This window comes from Dendrobates tinctorius, unplaced genomic scaffold, assembly GCF_039654945.1.
Source record: "Dendrobates tinctorius isolate UK_male_01 unplaced genomic scaffold, ASM3965494v1 ptg000258l, whole genome shotgun sequence".
NCBI lineage: Eukaryota > Metazoa > Chordata > Amphibia > Anura > Dendrobatidae > Dendrobates > Dendrobates tinctorius.
In genome coordinates this window covers 2998415-3017546 of record NW_027361925.1, presented here as the reverse complement: position 1 = coordinate 3017546, position 19132 = coordinate 2998415, and the positions used below count along the sequence as shown (strand labels likewise).

The window sequence follows — 19132 nt, the reverse complement described above, 5'->3', positions numbered from 1 at the left end:
GAAACGCTAGTGTGAAACTAGCCCAAAACAGCGCAAAAAACGCGAAGACGCGGTTTCTGGGAAGGGAGTCAGGTTTTTGAGCAGAAATTTTCTGCTACGTGTGCACTTAGCCTTACATGTGCACTTAGTCTTACATGTGCACACACCCCAGAAACCCATCTCCGGGGAGAGCGGGCAGCGCGCACGGACAGTACAGGAGTCAGGTCACCCCCCTCTCTGCTGCGCCGCTCGCTGTGTGTATACTGCCGCCTTCGGCCATCCGCTGCGCTCGGGTCCTCCAGAATCAGGAAGTCCTCCGTGACGTGCTGCCGCTCCCGCTGTCCCCTCTATCCAGCTGCTGTCTCTTTGGTGAGCGCTCGGCGCTTATGACACAACTTCCGCTTCCGGCTCTCTCTCTTACGGCGTCAGCCAAGATGGTGAGTGGTGTGTTCGCCGCGGCTGCAATCTGCCGCCATCCTCCGTGTGTGGCCCCGCTCCCCCCGTGTACCGTGTCTAGTCAGAGCCGCTGCACACCGTGCATTAGTGACGCGGTTATTTCCAGCCGCCTAGCGCCATTATCTGAGAGTGTGTACTGTGTCCACTGACCCCCGCTTCTTATCGGCAGGTGAACGTCCCGAAGACCCGGAGGACCTACTGCAAGAAGTGCGGGCGCCACCAGCCGCACAAAGTGACGCAGTACAAGAAGGGGAAGGACTCGCTGTACGCGCAAGGTGAGGGTGGCTGAGGGGAGGCCGCTGCGTGCGTCCGGGGGGAGAGGGAAGGCAGCTGTGTGCGTCCGGGGGGAGAGGGAAGGCAGCTGTGTGCGTCCGGGGGGAGAGGGAAGGCAGCTGTGTGCGTCCGGGGGGAGAGGGAAGGCAGCTGTGTGCGTCCGGGGGGGAGAGGGAAGGCAGCTGTGTGCGTCCGGGGGGGAGAGGGAAGGCAGCTGTGTGCGTCCGGGGGGAGAGGGAAGGCAGCTGTGTGCGTCCGGGGGGAGAGGGAAGGCAGCTGTGTGCGTCCGGGGGGAGAGGGAAGGCAGCTGTGTGCGTCCGGGGGGAGAGGGAAGGCAGCTGTGTGCGTCCGGGGGGGAGAGGGAAGGCAGCTGTGTGCGTCCGGGGGGGAGAGGGAAGGCAGCTGTGTGCGTCCGGGGGGAGAGGGAAGGCAGCTGTGTGCGTCCGGGGGGAGAGGGAAGGCAGCTGTGTGCGTCCGGGGGGGAGAGGGAAGGCAGCTGTGTGCGTCCGGGGGGGAGAGGGAAGGCAGCTGTGTGCGTCCAGGGGGAGAGGGAAGGCAGCTGTGTGCGTCCGGGGGGGAGAGGGAAGGCAGCTGTGTGCGTCCGGGGGGGAGAGGGAAGGCAGCTGTGTGCGTCCGGGGGGGAGAGGGAAGGCAGCTGTGTGCGTCCGGGGGGGAGAGGGAAGGCAGCTGTGTGCGTCCGGGGGGGAGAGGGAAGGCAGCTGTGTGCGTCCGGGGGGGAGAGGGAAGGCAGCTGTGTGCGTCCGGGGGGGAGAGGGAAGGCAGCTGTGTGCGTCCGGGGGGGAGAGGGAAGGCAGCTGTGTGCGTCCGGGGGGGAGAGGGAAGGCAGCTGTGTGCGTCCGGGGGGGAGAGGGAAGGCAGCTGTGTGCGTCCGGGGGGGAGAGGGAAGGCAGCTGTGTGCGTCCGGGGGGGAGAGGGAAGGCAGCTGTGTGCGTCCGGGGGGGAGAGGGAAGGCAGCTGTGTGCGTCCGGGGGGGAGAGGGAAGGCAGCTGTGTGCGTCCGGGGGGGAGAGGGAAGGCAGCTGTGTGCGTCCGGGGGGGAGAGGGAAGGCAGCTGTGTGCGTCCGGGGGGGAGAGGGAAGGCAGCTGTGTGCGTCCGGGGGGGAGAGGGAAGGCAGCTGTGTGCGTCCGGGGGGGAGAGGGAAGGCAGCTGTGTGCGTCCGGGGGGGAGAGGGAAGGCAGCTGTGTGCGTCCGGGGGGGAGAGGGAAGGCAGCTGTGTGCGTCCGGGGGGGAGAGGGAAGGCAGCTGTGTGCGTCCGGGGGGGAGAGGGAAGGCAGCTGTGTGCGTCCGGGGGGGAGAGGGAAGGCAGCTGTGTGCGTCCGGGGGGGAGAGGGAAGGCAGCTGTGTGCGTCCGGGGGGGAGAGGGAAGGCAGCTGTGTGCGTCCGGGGGGGAGAGGGAAGGCAGCTGTGTGCGTCCGGGGGGGAGAGGGAAGGCAGCTGTGTGCGTCCGGGGGGGAGAGGGAAGGCAGCTGTGTGCGTCCGGGGGGGAGAGGGAAGGCAGCTGTGTGCGTCCGGGGGGGAGAGGGAAGGCAGCTGTGTGCGTCCGGGGGGGAGAGGGAAGGCAGCTGTGTGCGTCCGGGGGGGAGAGGGAAGGCAGCTGTGTGCGTCCGGGGGGGAGAGGGAAGGCAGCTGTGTGCGTGCGCCCTGGAGAGGCTGCTCTGCATGGGTGGAGGGCTCTCTACAGACTGTGTATGCTGTACTCGCATCCTCCAGCCATGGTGGCGCCAGTTCACCTGAGGCTTGTGACATTATGCCATGTGAGCCCTGCAGCCAATCAGCCGCTGCTATGCAGTTTGAGCGCTCTTCCTTCAGATGAGCTTTGGATGTCCAGGGAAGATGTGAGTGCTCAGCTGCTGATTGCAGAGCTAACATGGCATCAGGCAGAACTCCGGAGACCGACCGCTGCCATCACTGAAACGATGGTCTGTTATTTTACATTGGTGAGTATAGCGTTTCAGAAGGGGTGTCCCTGTAGTGCAGACCCTGTAAGGCTTTGTGTTTATCGGTGCTCATCACTGCGGACTCCTCCGATTGTCCTATCATGGCCGGCAGCTTCGTGGAGGCGCATGGATCCTGACTGCTCAGCAGCTCGTCATCAGACCATGACACTGCCAGCTTTTTCTTCTCTCCTGAATGCACGTACCCCCCAATAATAACCCTCTGAGAATAGTTCTGCTTTCATATTTCTATGGCAGCTAATAAGCTTGTGTTTCAGTGTTGGCCGGAGACACTTTGCTGCTCGGGGGATTGTGCTTTGTTACTCACAGATGACACCAATGTTTTGTCTTTGTGGAATAAAGATGATTCTCTAATCTGTAGGAAAGAGGCGATATGACCGCAAGCAGAGTGGTTATGGAGGACAGACCAAGCCCATCTTCCGGAAAAAGGTGAATTTTGTATATGTTTAGCGCACTATTGGCTGAGAAAAGTGTAAAGCTGCTTTTCACTGGCTGCACCGACTGCTCCCACTATATACTAGTGGGCACCATCCAATGCTACTGGGATCACCTAATGTATACCCGTTAGACCATGATCCACAAGATGAGTGTATGCAAGAGCCAGGGATCACCAAACAAATTAATACCATTTTTATTAGTAAACAAACAAAAACACTTAGAATCCATTATTATTATGGCCTTTAACAATAGATTCATATTAAGAAGTGCAATACATACTATCCTAATAATCATGCCAATAGTTCATGGCAATCACTTGAAAAATAATTAAGTATACTCAACTTGCCATATCCTCAGTGCTCACTATACCAGTACTATGAGATCTGGGCAGAGCAGGAGAAGGCCTATAGCAACCAGAAACCCTGTCCGGGATGTACAGGTAATGAACATGTGCAAGAGAATCTAGCAAAGTGGGATGAAGCATAAAGGCAAGAGATAATATGGTCTGTTACTAATCTAGTCGGTTTATTTTTCAAGTGATGGTCATGAACTAGTGATTTGTTTACTAATAAAAATTGTATTAATTTGTTTGTTGATCCCTGACTCTTGCATATACAATCTCCACAAAACTATACCATACTCTCCATCATTGGCTCTGGCTTTGAGTCTTTCCCTGCTGCTACTGACTTCTGATTGTGTGCATCGATGATTGGCTGCAGTGCTATCTAGATGATGTGACCTCTGCAGCCATGCAGGGCAAGTGAAGTCATCGTAACCTCTTAAGGACCGGGGTTATTTTCGTTTTTGTTTTTCGCTCCCTTTCTTCCCAGAGCCATAACTTTTTTTTTTTATTTTTCCGTCAATATGGCCATGTGAGGACTTATTTTTTTGCGCGACGAGTTGTACTTTTGAACACCATTGATTTTACCATGTCGTGTACTACAAAACAGGAAAAAAAAAATTCCAAGTGCGGTGAAATTGCAAAAAAAAGTGCAATCCCACACTTGTTTTTTTGCTCGGCTTTTTTGCTAGGTTCACTAAATGCTAAAACTGACCCACCATTATGATTTGCGAGGTCATTATGAGTTCATAGACACCAAATATGTCTAGGTTCTTTTTTTATCGAAGTGATGGAAAAAAAAATTCCAAAGTTTGCGAAAAAAAAAAACCCCACCATTTTCCGAGACCCGTAGCGTCTCCGTTTTTCGTGATCTGGGGTCGGGTGAGGGCTTATTTTTTGCGTGCTGAGCTGACATTTTTAATGCCACTTTTATGCAGGCACGTTCTTTTGATCGCCCGTTTTTGCATTTTAATGCATTGTCACAGAGATAAAAGAAAAACGTAATTCTGGGGTTTTGATTTTTTTTTTTCTCGCTGCGCCATTTAGCGATTGGGTTAATCCTTTTTTCTTTTTTTTTTTTTTTATTGATCGGGCGATCCTGAATGCGGCGCTACCAGGGGCGAAAGGGGGGTGATTTGAACTTTTATATATTTTTTTTTTTCATATTTTTTAAAATACATTTTTTATTTTTTTTTTAATTTTTTTTTTGTGTCATGCTTCAATAGCCTCCATGGGAGGCTAGAAGCATGCCATACTTGATTGGCTCTGCTACATATAGGCGATGAGCAGATCACCCATATGTAGCAGAATTACTGCATAGCTATGAGCGCCGACCACCGGGTGGCACTCATAGCAAAGCGGCATCAACAATCATGGGTCTCCAAGAGACCTCTGGTTGTTATGCCAACGCATCACTGACCCCCGATCATGTGACGGGGGTCAGCGATGACTTCATTTCCGGCCCGGCGGCCGGAAGCGCCGGTTAAACGCTGTTGACAGCGGCGTTTAACGGGTTAATAGGTGCAGGTGGATCGCGATTCCACCTGCGCCTATTGCGGGCACATGTCAGCTGTTCAAAACAGCTGACATGTCCCGGCTTTGATACGGGCTCAGCGCCGGAGCCCTCATCAAAGCAGGGGAGAAGTTAAGGGGTTAAACTACAGTCAGGAGGCTTTTTTTTTTTTTTTTTTGTCCCCAAAACCAAACAATCCTTTTAAGCCAAGTCTACACCATATAGTTGAGTGCAGGATAATTAGCATTTTTGCAAAGGACTGACTCTGATGAAAGATGAACAATTTCCACCGACAGATCCGCGCCAGATCTGTCGTTTGTGAGCTTATCTAAGCCTAGTAACTGAATTTCCTATTGAAAGTTGATGGCCTTGTGTTAGTGTTGGGTATGTGCCCACATTGGCTTACACTAATCCATAAATGTGTCAGCCATGTTTTACCTGAATCATTTTTTTTTTCTTTAAGATTTCATTGATTAAATAGTACCTGCTTCCAAGTGGTTTTGATGCAGACACAGGCTCATGTCTCTTAGACATCCCTGCTCTGTTTGCACATCTCCACTAATCTTGCTCCTGCTAAGGTCTCAAATCAGCATAGCCTCATAATGCACCAAAACTCCACTCCACCACAACCGGACCCATTGTGCGCACATACCTTTAGGGTGGATTTACTTGTTGCACAGATTTGTGGCATTGTCCTAAATCACCTTCCGAGGTTCTCCAGGAATAGAATACAAGTTAAAAAAAAAAAAAAAAAGATTGTACAGTGCTAGGAACCTGTAGTAGAATGTTAATAGGCAGGTCAGCGTGTGCATTAGGAAGTGCTGGGGCTTTGGCCCGACACTGCGGCTGTGGCCCCAACGCTGAGGCAACATAGTCAGGATACCTCTTTGCTTGCTGGTAATACAACCCATTCAGGTGAAGATAACAGATTTTCAGCTGCAGAAATCCCTGCCTTAAGTCTTATGTGAGGAACTCTATGGTTTTCAGCCAATCTGTGGATTAAGAATATATTATATAATTGAGTTGTAGAATCTTGCAGCTTTTGGAAGGACAGATATTTCATGGTTATTCTTACAGCCATGACCAGTACGGTCAGATACTTTTTACTGGTAACCTCTCCTGCCATTCTTGGGATGTTAATCACTTCGTTTTCAGCTTGTAGCCTTGGAGAATGACCACAGAGGTTGGTTGGCAGAATGTTCAGTGCTTACAAGTGCTTTTCTATTGAGCTTCTAATCTTGGACCACATCCGTCTCCTGGGCGATCAGTCGTAAACAAGTGTTAATATCTCAAGAATTGCTGCAAATTTTCATAAACAATAATTTGCTGAAGTGTTTTTGTGCTATAGCAAAATATCCATCTATGAATATAATGACCTTGTAAGAGCCCTGGAGGTGTAATGATGCCGTGACACTGATAAAGCGGAACATAGTAAAATGTCATGTTGACAAACCATCTTCATAAAACATCTCCATCTTTCTTACGATATAACTTGGCTTTTTAGTGTGGTTTTTTTTTTTATTTAAAATCAAGATCTTCCTTGTCTGATGTTGCTCCTGAGAGTCCTGTCCCCCTCGCTATTGGCGCCGGTGCATCCCCTCACTCTGGCTGTTTCCTGAGCAGTGATTGTGATGTGGCACACTAGGCTTTATCTTCTAGAGTTCTGGCTTATTCCTGTGAGCGGTGTAGTGGCTCCTGGGCCAACAGTGCACTTCTTTACGACATAGATCCTGATTCGTGGCTGTCTGCGTCTCTCTTGTAGGGAACGTCACAGCCTCATGGGCGTTTAGCTCTCACATGGTTATGGCACTTGAGAGAAAGGGAGGGGAAAAAAAAGGAAAATCAGTCCAGTCACAAAAGGGTTTAATTGTCATTCTGTCTGACTAGGCCAAGACCACCAAAAAGATCGTGCTGAGGCTGGAGTGTGTGGATTCCAACTGCCGCTCGAAGAGGATGTTGGCCATTAAGAGATGTAAACACTTCGAACTTGGTGGAGACAAGAAGAGAAAGGTAAACTAGATTTCTATGTTTAGTGACAGAACACTAAAAGGCCTGCAACATTTTACCAGCAATACTTTCTGCAGATTAACCCCTTAACCACCGCCGATATGCCTTTTAACGGCGCCAGTTAAGGGTACTTAAACCACAGCGCCATAACGACGCTGAGGAATGAGTATAGCGCCCCCCCCCCCAGAGTAGGAATTTCTCTGGGGTCTCTGCTACCGGAGGTTTTACTGACCCTGGTGTTGTGGTCGCCGTTACGCAAAAAGTCAAATTTTTCCATTTAATTTCTCCTCTGATGTGATCGCACATCAGAGAGAGAAATGGGGTCCCTCAATTCCCCCTCTCACAGTTATCAAAATAAAGTAAATCAAACCCCCCTTTATCACCCCATTAGTTAGGGAAAAATACTAAAATAAAAGAATGCATTTCCATTTTCCCACTAGGGTTGGGGATAAAGTTGGGATTAAGGCTTTAGGCTATTGCCAGTATCAGTGCAAAGTATGAGAATTGATTTGGGTAGTTGGGTCTAGACCATAGCGAGCCATGACTGTATCAGCTCAGTGGGCACCACCTGTGACTGGGGGCACCCCCGAAGCAGGAAGAAATAACTAGATACTCTCGCAGTAGCTGCACATTTTAGGAACGCGGCTGGCAGCAGTGTAATGCTACTAACCTGCTTATTATCCTATATTTGCATGTAAATGGTGTTTTCTAAGTTGTTAGGTTTCCTTTAAACTAGATTCACAAATGGTATTTTTAGAATTGCTTTGTTTTACATAATTTAACTAAAATATTTTTACTTTTCAGGGACAAGTTATCCAGTTTTAAGCTGAACCCCGAGAATCATTGGCCTAAAATAAAATTTGTCAAAATAAATTTTTTCAGTTGTGAAAGTTTCTTTGGTTGTGACCCGCTGTAGAGAACTTAATCCTACATAACTGTAGTAATGGTGGTGCAACTACGTGGACTGGAGGGGGAAAGGAAAATGCGGTAGTTGCCGACTGGTTCAACCTAATGTACCTTACAGGATCTCCGGTTATACAAGAAAAGGTCACTAGTAATAATTACACCCAGCATGTTCTTACATTTGTCTAGGAAGGGGGCCGTATTTTGCATTGCCCCCAACAACACAAAACGTACTGGTGATGGAGAGTCTCCTTTTCTAATATGTAAAATTACTTCTCAGAGGAGCTGCAATAACGATTAAAAGTTTCTAAAGATGTTGGTTAATTTGTTGACTGCACTTTGGCCATGACAGGGAATGTGCATGTTGTGTCCTACATGTACAATGCAACACCAAGGTTTCCCAGGCATAGCTGGTTCAGGAAAACACTGAACTGTTATCTGTCACAAGAGAATCAGCTGTGATCCCTGCTGTAATGTCTATACTCGTGTCCTCCCCTGCCCAGGAGCTGTGGTACGTTCAGACCATGTCCCTGTACGGTCAGACACGACCATTACACAGTACACAGCAGGGTACATTTATTTATAGGAATAATGTTCCTGTGCTGTCCAGTCTGTATTCTGTCTTGATTCCCCCACTGCCCAGGAGCTGTGGTATGATCAGACCATGTTCCTGTACGGTCAGACACTGCCATTACACAGTACAGCAGGGGCACATATCTGCACAGGAGCATTTTATTACTTTCAATTGTGGAAATTATCATTATTCCAAGATCTATTAATTAAAATCAACTTTGTTTCTGGGAAACCCCTTTAACTGCTTCAGAGTTTCCAAAACCTGAAAATGTTAAAGGGAATCTGTCACCTGGTTATGGCAGGCTATTTAAATGAGGTCTGTCCGTTCCGATGAGCGGTGTTTTGGATCCTTGGCTGCTGTCTGCAGTTTTTTTCATGAGTAGGTGTCCGCCATCTTTCGCGGGTGCGCTATGCATTCTTGGCACGCGCAGTATGCGTTGCCCAACTGCGGGCAAAGCCGAAAAGCCTTACTGTGCATGCGCCAGTTAATTAGGCCCCAGAACACAGCAAAACACTTCCGGGTCTTAGTTAACCGGCGCATGCGCAGTAAAGAAAGCCAAAAATGCTTAGTGCACGTGCGAAAGAGGGCGGACACTTATTCATGAGAAAACTGCGGACGGTGGCCAAGGATGGGGAGGCGGCAAAGATCTGAAACACCGCCCATTGGACCGGACAGACCTCATTTAAATAGCCTGCCAAAACAAGGTGACAGATTCCCTTTAAGATGCAAAATAAGACAAATGTTCAAACACACAAATACAATAGTAATGCAACTCCAAAAAAACATAATTCAAAATATATTAATACAACCATAAAGTAGTTGTGGCATGAACAGATGCAAGGAAAGTTTTGATACAGTCTACATAAGTGCAATAAAGAAAAAATCCATCGTGGAATGAAAAGGTAAAAAATGTACTTTATTACTAGTTTACAAAAAGGGAAAACATTTTCCAGACAAGCATGCAGACAGCTCCATGTAGGACAAGCTTGTCTGGAAAATGTTTTTCCCTTTTAGTAACTAGTAAGGCTAGTTTCACATTTGCGCTTTATAGCGCTGCGACGGCCGCTGCTAAGCCCCGCCCCCTGCCGGATCCCTGCCCGCCCCTTCCGGTCATCGCCGCCTTCTAGCGCACAGGGGTGCTTGCGATCTGCGCACCGTATCTTTAGCATAGGGCGCGCAGATCGTGCGCTGCGCACTTTTGAAGGTGCGCCGAACGCAGCATGTTGCATTTCGGCGCGCACGATCTGTGCACCCTATGCTAATGATAGGGTGTGCAGATCGCAAGCGCCCATGTGCGCAGGAAGGGGGCGGGGCTTAGCGGCGGCCGTGCACAGGCCGTCGCAGCGCTATAAAGCGCAAATGTGAAACTAGCCTAATACGTTTTTTTTCCTCTTCATTCCACGCTGGATTTTTTTAATTGCACTTTCTGGTTTCTCTGCCTGATCTGTGCGAGGAATTGGATTGGAGCTTATCTACAGATATTGGGGTAAGCTGACTTTTTTTTTTTGCTATAGTCTAAAAGTAGTATAAAATACAGATGTTTTGGTTCTCAGAACCTTCATCAGTGTACTGACTGCTGGGTGAGAAGCTGAAGAGAATATTTATTAGGACTCCATGTCTCTCAAGGATTTGTATCGTGGAGTAGATGGTGCAATCGCTCACCCTGTAAAAGCAGTATCCACCTTAGATAGAAACCATTATCTATGCCCGTATGACGAGAGATGCAGAGCTGGGTCTCAGTGCGGTATCCATCTGAGTGGTTTTCATTGTATACTACATACTGAGCATTTTTGTACTGCATGTATAACTTTGCATTGTTCCATTTTCTGCACTGTATTCAGTGTTTCTCAGGTTGTCAGAACCCGGGCATTAGTTATAGCAGAATAATTGACAGTGGGACTGGCGTCTGCCCATTTCGAGAATACATCCACCACCACTAGGGCACAACAGCAGTTATGACTTCCTGTTGGTAATGGTCAGGACCATGGACCCTCTGCTGGCGGAACTCGCTGCAGCACTGGCTTCAGGGCCGATGTCCTTGGGTTAACCTGAACAGATACCAGGCATTGTTTGTTGCCTTCCTCTACTGTTTTGGACACACCGGACCAGTATAGTTTGTCCCTCAGTAGGGGATAGTAGCTTATCTCGGCCAAGATGTCTGGACAGCTCTGCCTGCAGATGCTGTGGGACTACTGGTAGAACTTGTGTGTTGGTATCATAACACAGGATCCCCTGACTTATTGCCCAGGGATGCTGTGGAGCTGTGATGTTTGTCATTAGAAGAGGCGCTTTAGCCTGTTTCTCCTTAAATTACACAGGTCTATCTTTGAGTCTGACCTGTCTCACTGCGATCTGGAATGCAGGAATCTGTTCCGTACCTAGTTCCCGGAGAACCCCAGATACTGACAGTTTGTTAAGCTTCTTGTTCCCTAAGGTCAAAGGCTGTTTGCTGGTGTGTTGGGACATACTTCGATTCCCTGAAGGAGTAGAACCTACTTTCCAGTTCAGCTCATTGTGATGACATGTGACCTAGAAACCTAACGAAACTGGGTGCAAGTGGTCTCATCCACCACCATGTGCATGACAGCGTGGCAAACACTGCTTCTTATTGGCAGTAAAATCATTACTGCTCGTCACTAGAGTTGAGCGAAACGGGTTGAAAAATTTCAAAAGTCGGGTTTCATGAAACGAAACCCGACCCTAGGATGAGGTCGGCCACGAGGTCGATGTCGCGTTTCAAAAGTTTGTTTTGCGCTCTCTTTCAGCCAATCAGGATCCACGGACACTGTGGGCAACGTGATGACATAGACAGGGGTCACCACCATCTTTCAGAAGGACATGTAAGTGATTGGCTTGCTTTGGTGGGGGTCACAGGGGTTATAAAAGGGCGTGCACGCCGACCGCCATCTTCTGCCGATCTTAGCATAGGGAGAGGTTGCTGATTCTGTAGGGAGAGCGTTAGGCAGGGAAGAAGAAAAAGAAAAACTGCTTCTGCTGCTAGCGATTTTGCCTGTACAACACACCAGTCACTGTGTGTGCAGTGCAAGGGGAGGCTATATTGTGGTGGATCAGCGGTGTTGGTTGTTAGGCTAGTTTCACACTAGCGTTTGAGCGCAGCGACGGCCTGCGCACGGCCGCCGCTAAGCCCCACCCCCTGCCGCGCCACCGCCGGTAGCTCCGCCCACCGGCGCATGACGCTGCATGCGCCCTGCGTTCCCTATCTTTATCACAGGGGGAGCAGGCCGTGCGCAGTATGCGTTTGGCGGCGCATGCGTCCCTTTGACGGTGCGCCGACCTGCGCCAAACGCAACCTGCTGCAGTTTGGTTGCGTCGGCGCACCATCAAAAAGGCGCATGCGCCGCCAAACGCATACTGCGCACGGGCTGCGCCCCCTGTGATAAAGATAGGGGACGCAGGGCGCATGCAGCGTCATGCGCCGGTGGGCGGAGCTACCGGCGGAGACGCGGCAGGGGGTGGGGCTTAGCGGCGGCCGTGCGCAGGCCGTCGCTGCGCTCATAAACGCTAGTGTGAAACTAGCCTTAGGCTGCCTTCTAAGGCTTCCTGACAGCTGCATTGCTGTTTATCCACTGCTCTGCAAACTGCTTTTTTAAAAGCAATCCCAATTTTTTTTTTTTTGTCCTGCTGAGATACTGAGCGTGCATTTTCTCACACCATACAGCGTCAGTGGGCCTCACACAATCCAAAAGTGTCCAGTGTCCACTAGTGTCTGCAGAAATTCAAAATCTCCCTTATCCTGTAGTCACTTTTTTCACACCTGTGCCATCGAGCCTGTGACATAGCGCTCTGATATTCAGTGGGCCTCACAATCCAAAAGTGTCCAGTGTCCACTAGTGTCTGCAGAAATTCAAAATCTCCCGTATCCTGTAGTCACTTTTTTCACACCTGTGCCATCGAGCCTGTGACATAGCGCTCTGATATTCAGTGGGCCTCACACAATCCAAAAGTGTTCAGTGTCCACTAATGTCTGCAGAAATTCAAAATCTCCCTTATCCTGTAGTCACTTTTTTCACACCTGTGCCATCGAGCCTGTGACATAGCGCTCTGATATTCAGTGGGCCTCACACAATCCAAAAGTGTCCAGTGTCCACTAGTGTCTGCAGAAATTCAAAATCTCCCTTATCCTGTAGTCACTTTTTTCACACCTGTGCCATCGAGCCTGTGACATAACGCTCTGATATTCAGTGGGCCTCACACAATCCAAAAGTGTCCAGTGTCCACTAGTGTCTGCATAAATTCAAAATCTCCCTTATCTTGTAGTCACTTTTTTCACACCTGTGCCATCGAGCCTGTGACATAGATCTCTGATATTCAGTGGGCCTCACACAATCCAAAAGTGTCCAGTGTCCACTAATGTCTGCAGAAATTCAAAATCTCCCTTATCCTGTAGTCACTTTTTTCACACCTGTGCCATCGAGCCTGTGACATAGCGCTCTGATATTCAGTGGGCCTCACACAATCCAAAAGTGTCCAGTGTCCACTAGTGTCTGCAGAAATTCAAAATCTCCCTTATCCTGTAGTCACTTTTTTCACACCTGTGCCATCGAGCCTGTGACATAGCCCTCTGATATTCAGTGGGCCTCACACAATCCAAAAGTGTCCAGTGTCTGCAGAAATTCAAAATCTCCCTTATCCTGTAGTCACTTTTTTCACACCTGTGCCATCGAGCCTGTGACATAGCGCTCTGATATTCAGTGGGCCTCACACAATCCAAAAGTGTCCAGTGTCCACTAGTGTCTGCAGAAAATCAAAATCTCCCCTGTCCTATAGACACCTTGTACCTTGTTTTACATTACTATATAGTTTGTTGGATTTTGTCTACATTTCTACCAAAAATGAGGAAGGCTGGTGGAAGAGGCCGTGGAATTGGGCGGGGGTTGGCAGCTGGTAATGATGGTGTTGGTGGTGGATCTGATGGTAGTGGCAAAAGCAAAATAGGACCGAATGCAGGAGGTGTTGAGCCTGCGTCATCGTCTGGCTCCACAAGCCCTCGAAGGCTTAGTTTTCTAGGAGTTGGCAAACCGCTTTTAAAGCCAGAGCTTCAGAAAAAAGTTTTGTCTTACGTTGCTGACTCAGCCTCCAGCTCTATCGCCTCCTCTTCTGAAGTTGTAAAAAATAAAAGCACTGAGTCGTCATTGGAGGCTCATGTTCATGAACCACACCTTTCCTTGTGTCCTTCACCCCAACCAAGATTGAAGGATGACACAGGCCATACTACTGATTACTCCATGGAGCTGTTTCACATACCATGCCTTGATTATCAAGTGAAATGGTGAATTACCCAGGCCAAGATGAATCTGACATGGAGTGCACTGATGCACAGCCGCTGATAGATGATTCTGCTGGTACATTCACTCAGAGCACTACATTGTCCTCGCAGTGTTCAGAGCCAGATTCTGACCCTGATGAGACTCAGGTGCCCCTTCCCGCACACTATACCACCATACACGGTGACACAGAGGAAGGTGCACATGACATTGAAGAGGAGGTGATGGATGACCCAGTTGTTGACCCAGATTGGCATCCATTGGGGGAAGAGGGTGCTGCTTCCAATAGCTCAGATGAGGAGCATCCACAGCAGACATCGACATCGCAACCGCTGTTATCTGGCAGGCCCGGAGCACTCCAAAGACAGGTTCCAAAAATCAAAAGAGTTGCTGGACAGCTTGTCCAGACGGTCAAAAGATCACAGCGTGCTAGGCCGCAAAATGTCTGCCAAAGTAGGAAGAGTGCAGTGTGGCACTTTTTTGAACAAAATACTCATGATCAGGCCAAGGTTATCTGTAAGAAGTGCGCAAAGACCTTTAGCCGAGGGAAAAATCTGAAAAATTTGAATACCAGTTGCATGCTTAGACATTTAACCAGCATGCACTTGCAAGCGTGGACACAAAACCAAACCTCAAGTGCCACATGTGCAACTGATCACAAAGAAGGTAGTCAACAACGCTACATTGTTTCCCCCACTGTAAGCCCACCGGTTAGCACAGCAGCAAATGTTGAGGTGTCGTTGCAAGGCCACAGCAGTCAGGGAATCCCACTGTTATATCAACGAAATACTGAATCTAGGCCATCAGAAAGAACACCAACTCCATCACCATCATCAACCCTCTCAGTCCGCCCTGTCCACCGCTACTTCCACTATATGCAGCTCTCAAGTCCAGCTCACCCTCCCAGACACTATGAGTAGGTCAAGAAAGTACTCAGTCTCTCATCCGCGTACACTGGGTTTGAACGCCCACATTGCCAAACTAATCTCGTTTGAGATGATGCCCTATCGGTTGGTGGAAAGCGCAGCTTTCCGCGAACTCATGGCCTATGCAGTACCACGCTATGACCTAGCCAGTCGCCATTTCTCTCGCAAAGCCATCCCAGCCCTCCACCATCATGTAAAAGACCGCATTGTCCATGCACTCAAGCAGTCAGTGAGTGGAAAGGTGCACCTCACAACTGATGCATGGTCCAGTCGGCATGGCCAGGGCCGTTACGTGTCCATCACTGCGCACTGGGTTAATGTGGTGAATGCAGGGTCCACAGGGGACAGCGGTGGTGGGACAGTGCTGCCTAGCCCACGGTATAGGAAACAGTTGGCTGTAGGCGTTCGACCCTCCTCCTCCTCCTCCTCCTCCAGAAGCGAAAGCTCGTCCACAGAGCGCAGTCGTACGAGCACTCCATCTGCAGCTGCCACTGTTGCACACGAGGTGTCCCCCTATCAAGCAGCTAGTGGAAAGTGTCAGCAGGCTGTGTTGCAGATGATGTGTTTGGGCGACAGACACACCGCCGAGGTGCTGGCCGAGTACTTGAAGTGACAAACTGAATCATGGCTGGGCAGTGTACATCTTGAGGCAGGCAAGGTAGTTAGTGATAACGGCCGTAATTTTGTGGCAGCCATAGCCCTTTCAAAACTCAGCCACATACCTTGCTTGCCTCACACCTTGAACCTGGTGGTGCAGTGCTTCCTCAAAAATTATCCGGAGTTAACAGCCCTGCTCCAGAAGGTGCGAAGACTGTGCGCGCACATCCGCCGGTCGCCTGTACACTCCGTTCGTATGCAGAAGCTGCAGCGATTGCTCCACCTTCCCAACCACCGCCTCATTATCGACATTGCAACAAGGTGGAACTCCACCCTGCACATGGTGGAGCGGCTGTGCGAGCAGAGGCAGGCCATAATGCATTTGTGGGAGGATACACGGCCAGGCACTTTGAGAGCAGACATGGAGTTGACAGGTGTGCAGTGGTCGAAGCTGAAAGACCTCTGTAAAGTCCTTCAGTGTTTTGAGGAATGCACACGGCTGGTAAGCGCAGACGACGCCATCCTAAGCATGAGCATCCCACTTATGCGTCTGCTCATGCAAACTTTGACGCACCTTAAGGAGCAGGCGTCTGCAGCCAATGTTGATGAGGAGGAAGAGGAGGAGGGAATCCTTGATGACATTCAGCCATTGTCTGCTCAGGGACCTCTCCTGGACGAGGTGGAGGAAGAAGAGGAGGAGGAGGAGGAGGATGATGATGGGGATGATTACTTAGGGGAGGAGGATGCATCTCATGGGGCAAGTGAAAATGTTGGCGTGGCAAGGTCTGGTACAGGGTTTGTGCGTGACTGGAGGGATGTGGATTTGCCAGAAAGTGCTCCTCCACCCAGCACTCGCAGTGCATCATTGACACCGGGAACATTGACCCACATGTCAGATTATGCCTTGCAGATCCTAAAAAGGGACCCCCGCATTGCCAAAATGATGAACGATGACGACTACTGGTTGGCCAGCATCCTGGATCCACGCTATAAAGGCAAATTACAAAACATCATGCCACAGGAGAACCTTGACCTAATATTGGCTAATAAACAAGCAACTCTGGTAAATCGGTTGCTTGAGGCATTCCCAGCACACAGCAGCGGTGATGGTTCTCACACGAGCCGTACGGGCCGGGGGCAGCTTGGCAGAGGTGTTCATGGTGCGCACAGCAGAAGTGGCGTTGGAGACAGGGGTTTCATGACAATGTTGTGGACTGATTTTTCGCGGACCGCTCACACAACTGGTAATACTGCATCGATGGAAAGTGACAGGAGACAGCAGTTGTCAACTATGGTTACAAACTACTTTTCCTCCCATATCGATGTTCTCCCACACAGGTCATTCCCCTTTGACTATTGGGCCGCTAAACTGGACACCTGGCCTGAATTGGCACATATGCCTTACAGGAGCTCGCTTGCCCAGCTGCAAGTGTGCTATCGGAAAGAGTCTTCAGTGCAGCTGGATCAATCCTGACAGAAAAAAGGACTCGTCTGTCAACCCAAAATGTGGATGATCTAACCTTCATTAAAATGAACCATGCATGGGTTTCCAAGGATTTTGTCCCACCTTCCCCTGATGACACATAGGGTGACAGAAAAATGGCTTGCTTTGGTCCACCTCTACCTGGGACTTGGCCTATTTCACCTTTTGCATCAGCTGAATGTCCAACATCAACATATGCCACTTTCTAAAACTCCCTAACTGTGCTGCCTCCCCCCCCCCCATGGCTGGGGTCACCACCTAGCGCACGACACCGTGCGAGTGCCGTTGCCCTGGACAGGTGGGTAGGCCGACTCTTGGGCGCGGGCACTGGCACAGGGTCCCTCATAGTGCAATCAAGTGTCTCTGACGGTGGTGGTGCACACCCGCCGTCAGACACACCGCCGTACTATGAGGGGCCCAGTGCCAGTAACGACGCCCACGAGTGGGCCCCCCTTGCTTGGGCAGGGCCCCAGCATTTGCAATCTTTACCTCTCCCTGCTCCTCCGCTGTGCAGTCTGGGCCGTCAAATCCACACTGTGCCTGACACCGTCTGAGCCTGCCTCATGCTGTATAGACATATATTTTGAATGTGTACGCTATCCATACATGTTATCCGGGGATACGGTACCCTTTCTCACCTTTGTGCAATCACGTGCAAGCCATACTGGGCCTAACATCGTCTGAGCCTGCCTCCTGATGTATAGACATATATTTTGAATGTGTACGCTATCCATACATGTTATCCGGGGATACGGTACCCTTTCTTACCTTTGTGCAATCACGTGCAAGCCATACTGGGCCTAACACCGTCTGAGCCTGCCTCCTGATGTATAGACATATATTTTGAATGTGTACGCTATCCATACATGTTATCCTGGGATACGGTACCCTTTCTCACCTTTGTGCAATCACGTGCAAGCCATACTGGGCCTAACACCGTCTGAGCCTGCCTCCTGATGTATAGACATATATTTTGAATGTGTACGCTATCCATACATGTTATCCAGGGATACGGTACCCTTTCTCACCTTTTGCAATCACGTGCAAGCCATACTGGGCCTAACACCGTCTGAGCCTGCCTCCTGATGTATAGACATATACACTCACTGGCCACTTTATTAGGTACACCATGCTAGTAACGGGTTGGACCCCCTTTTGCCTTCAGAACTGCCTCAATTCTTCGTGGCAGAGATTCAACAAGGTGCTGGAAGCATTCCTCAGAGATTTTGGACCATATTGACATGATGGCATCACACAGTTGGCGCAGATTTGTCGGCTGCACATCCCTGATGCGAATCTCCCATTCCACCACATCCCAAAGATGCTCTATTGGATTGAGATCTGGTGACTGAGGAGGCCATTTGAGTACAGTGAACTCATTGTCATGTTCAAGAAACCAATCTGAGATGATTCGAGCTTTATGACATGGCGCATTATCCTGCTGAAAGTAGCCATCAGATGTTGGGTACATTGTGGTCATAAAGGGATGGACATGGTCAGCAACAATACTCAGGTAGGCTGTGGCGTTGCAACGATGCTCAATTGGTACCAAGGGGCCCAAAGAGTGCCAAGAAAAAATTCCCCACACCATGACACCACCACCACCAGCCTGAACCGTTGATACAAGGCTGGATGGATCCATGCTTTCATGTTGTTTACGCCAAATTCTGACCCTACCATCCGAATGTCGCAGCAGAAATCGAGACTCATCAGACCAGGCAACGTTTTTCCAATCTTCTACTGTCCAATTTCGATGAGCTTGTGCAAATTGTAGCCTCAGTTTCCTGTTCTTAGCTGAGAGGAGTGGTACCCAGTGTGGTCTTCTGCTGCTGTAGCCCATCTGCCTCGAAGTTCGACGCACTGTGCGTTCAGAGATGCTCTTCTGCCTACCTTGGTTGTAACGGGTGGCAATTTGAGTCACTGTTGCCTTTCTATCAGCTCGAACCAGTCTGCCCATTCTCCTCTGACCTCTGGCATCAACAAGGCATTTCCGGCCACAGAACTGCCGCTCACTGGATTTTTTTTCTTTTTCGGACCATTCTCTGTAAACCCTAGAGATGGTTGTGCGTGAAAATCCCAGTAGATCAGCAGTTTCTGAAATACTCAGACCAGCCCTTCTGGCACCAACAATCATGCCACGTTCAAAGGCACTCAAATCACCTTTCTTCCCCATACTGATGCTCGGTTTGAACTGCAGGAGATTGTCTTGACCATGTCTACATGCCTAAATGCACTGAGTTGCCGCCATGTGATTGGCTGATTAGAAATTAAGTCTTAACACACAGTTGGACAGGTGTACCTAATAAAGTGGCCAGTGAGTGTATTTTGAATGTGTACGCTATCCATACATGTTATCCGGGGATACGGTACCCTTTCTCACCT

At 49.7% G+C, this 19132-nt stretch overlaps 1 protein-coding gene across 1 annotated transcript; it reads left to right on the top strand.

Moving 5' to 3' along the window:
• Positions 1-264: 264 nt before the first annotated feature.
• Positions 265-7855, top strand: LOC141069321 (large ribosomal subunit protein eL42). Its single transcript, XM_073558781.1, has 5 exons — positions 265-416; positions 605-710; positions 3046-3113; positions 6863-6985; positions 7787-7855. The coding sequence occupies exons 1-5, from the start codon at positions 366-368 to the stop codon at positions 7805-7807; spliced, it is 369 nt and encodes a 122-aa protein (XP_073414882.1). The 5' UTR covers positions 265-365; the 3' UTR covers positions 7808-7855.
• Positions 7856-19132: the final 11277 nt, after the last annotated feature.

Coding starts and splice junctions, on each gene's coding strand:
- LOC141069321 (XM_073558781.1), top strand. CDS start 366: ATGACACAACTTCCGCTTCCGGCTCTCTCTCTTACGGCGTCAGCCAAG. Junction 3,114..6,862: donor AGCCCATCTTCCGGAAAAAG/GTGAATTTTGTA, acceptor CTGTCTGACTAG/GCCAAGACCACCAAAAAGAT. Junction 6,986..7,786: donor GTGGAGACAAGAAGAGAAAG/GTAAACTAGATT, acceptor TTTACTTTTCAG/GGACAAGTTATCCAGTTTTA.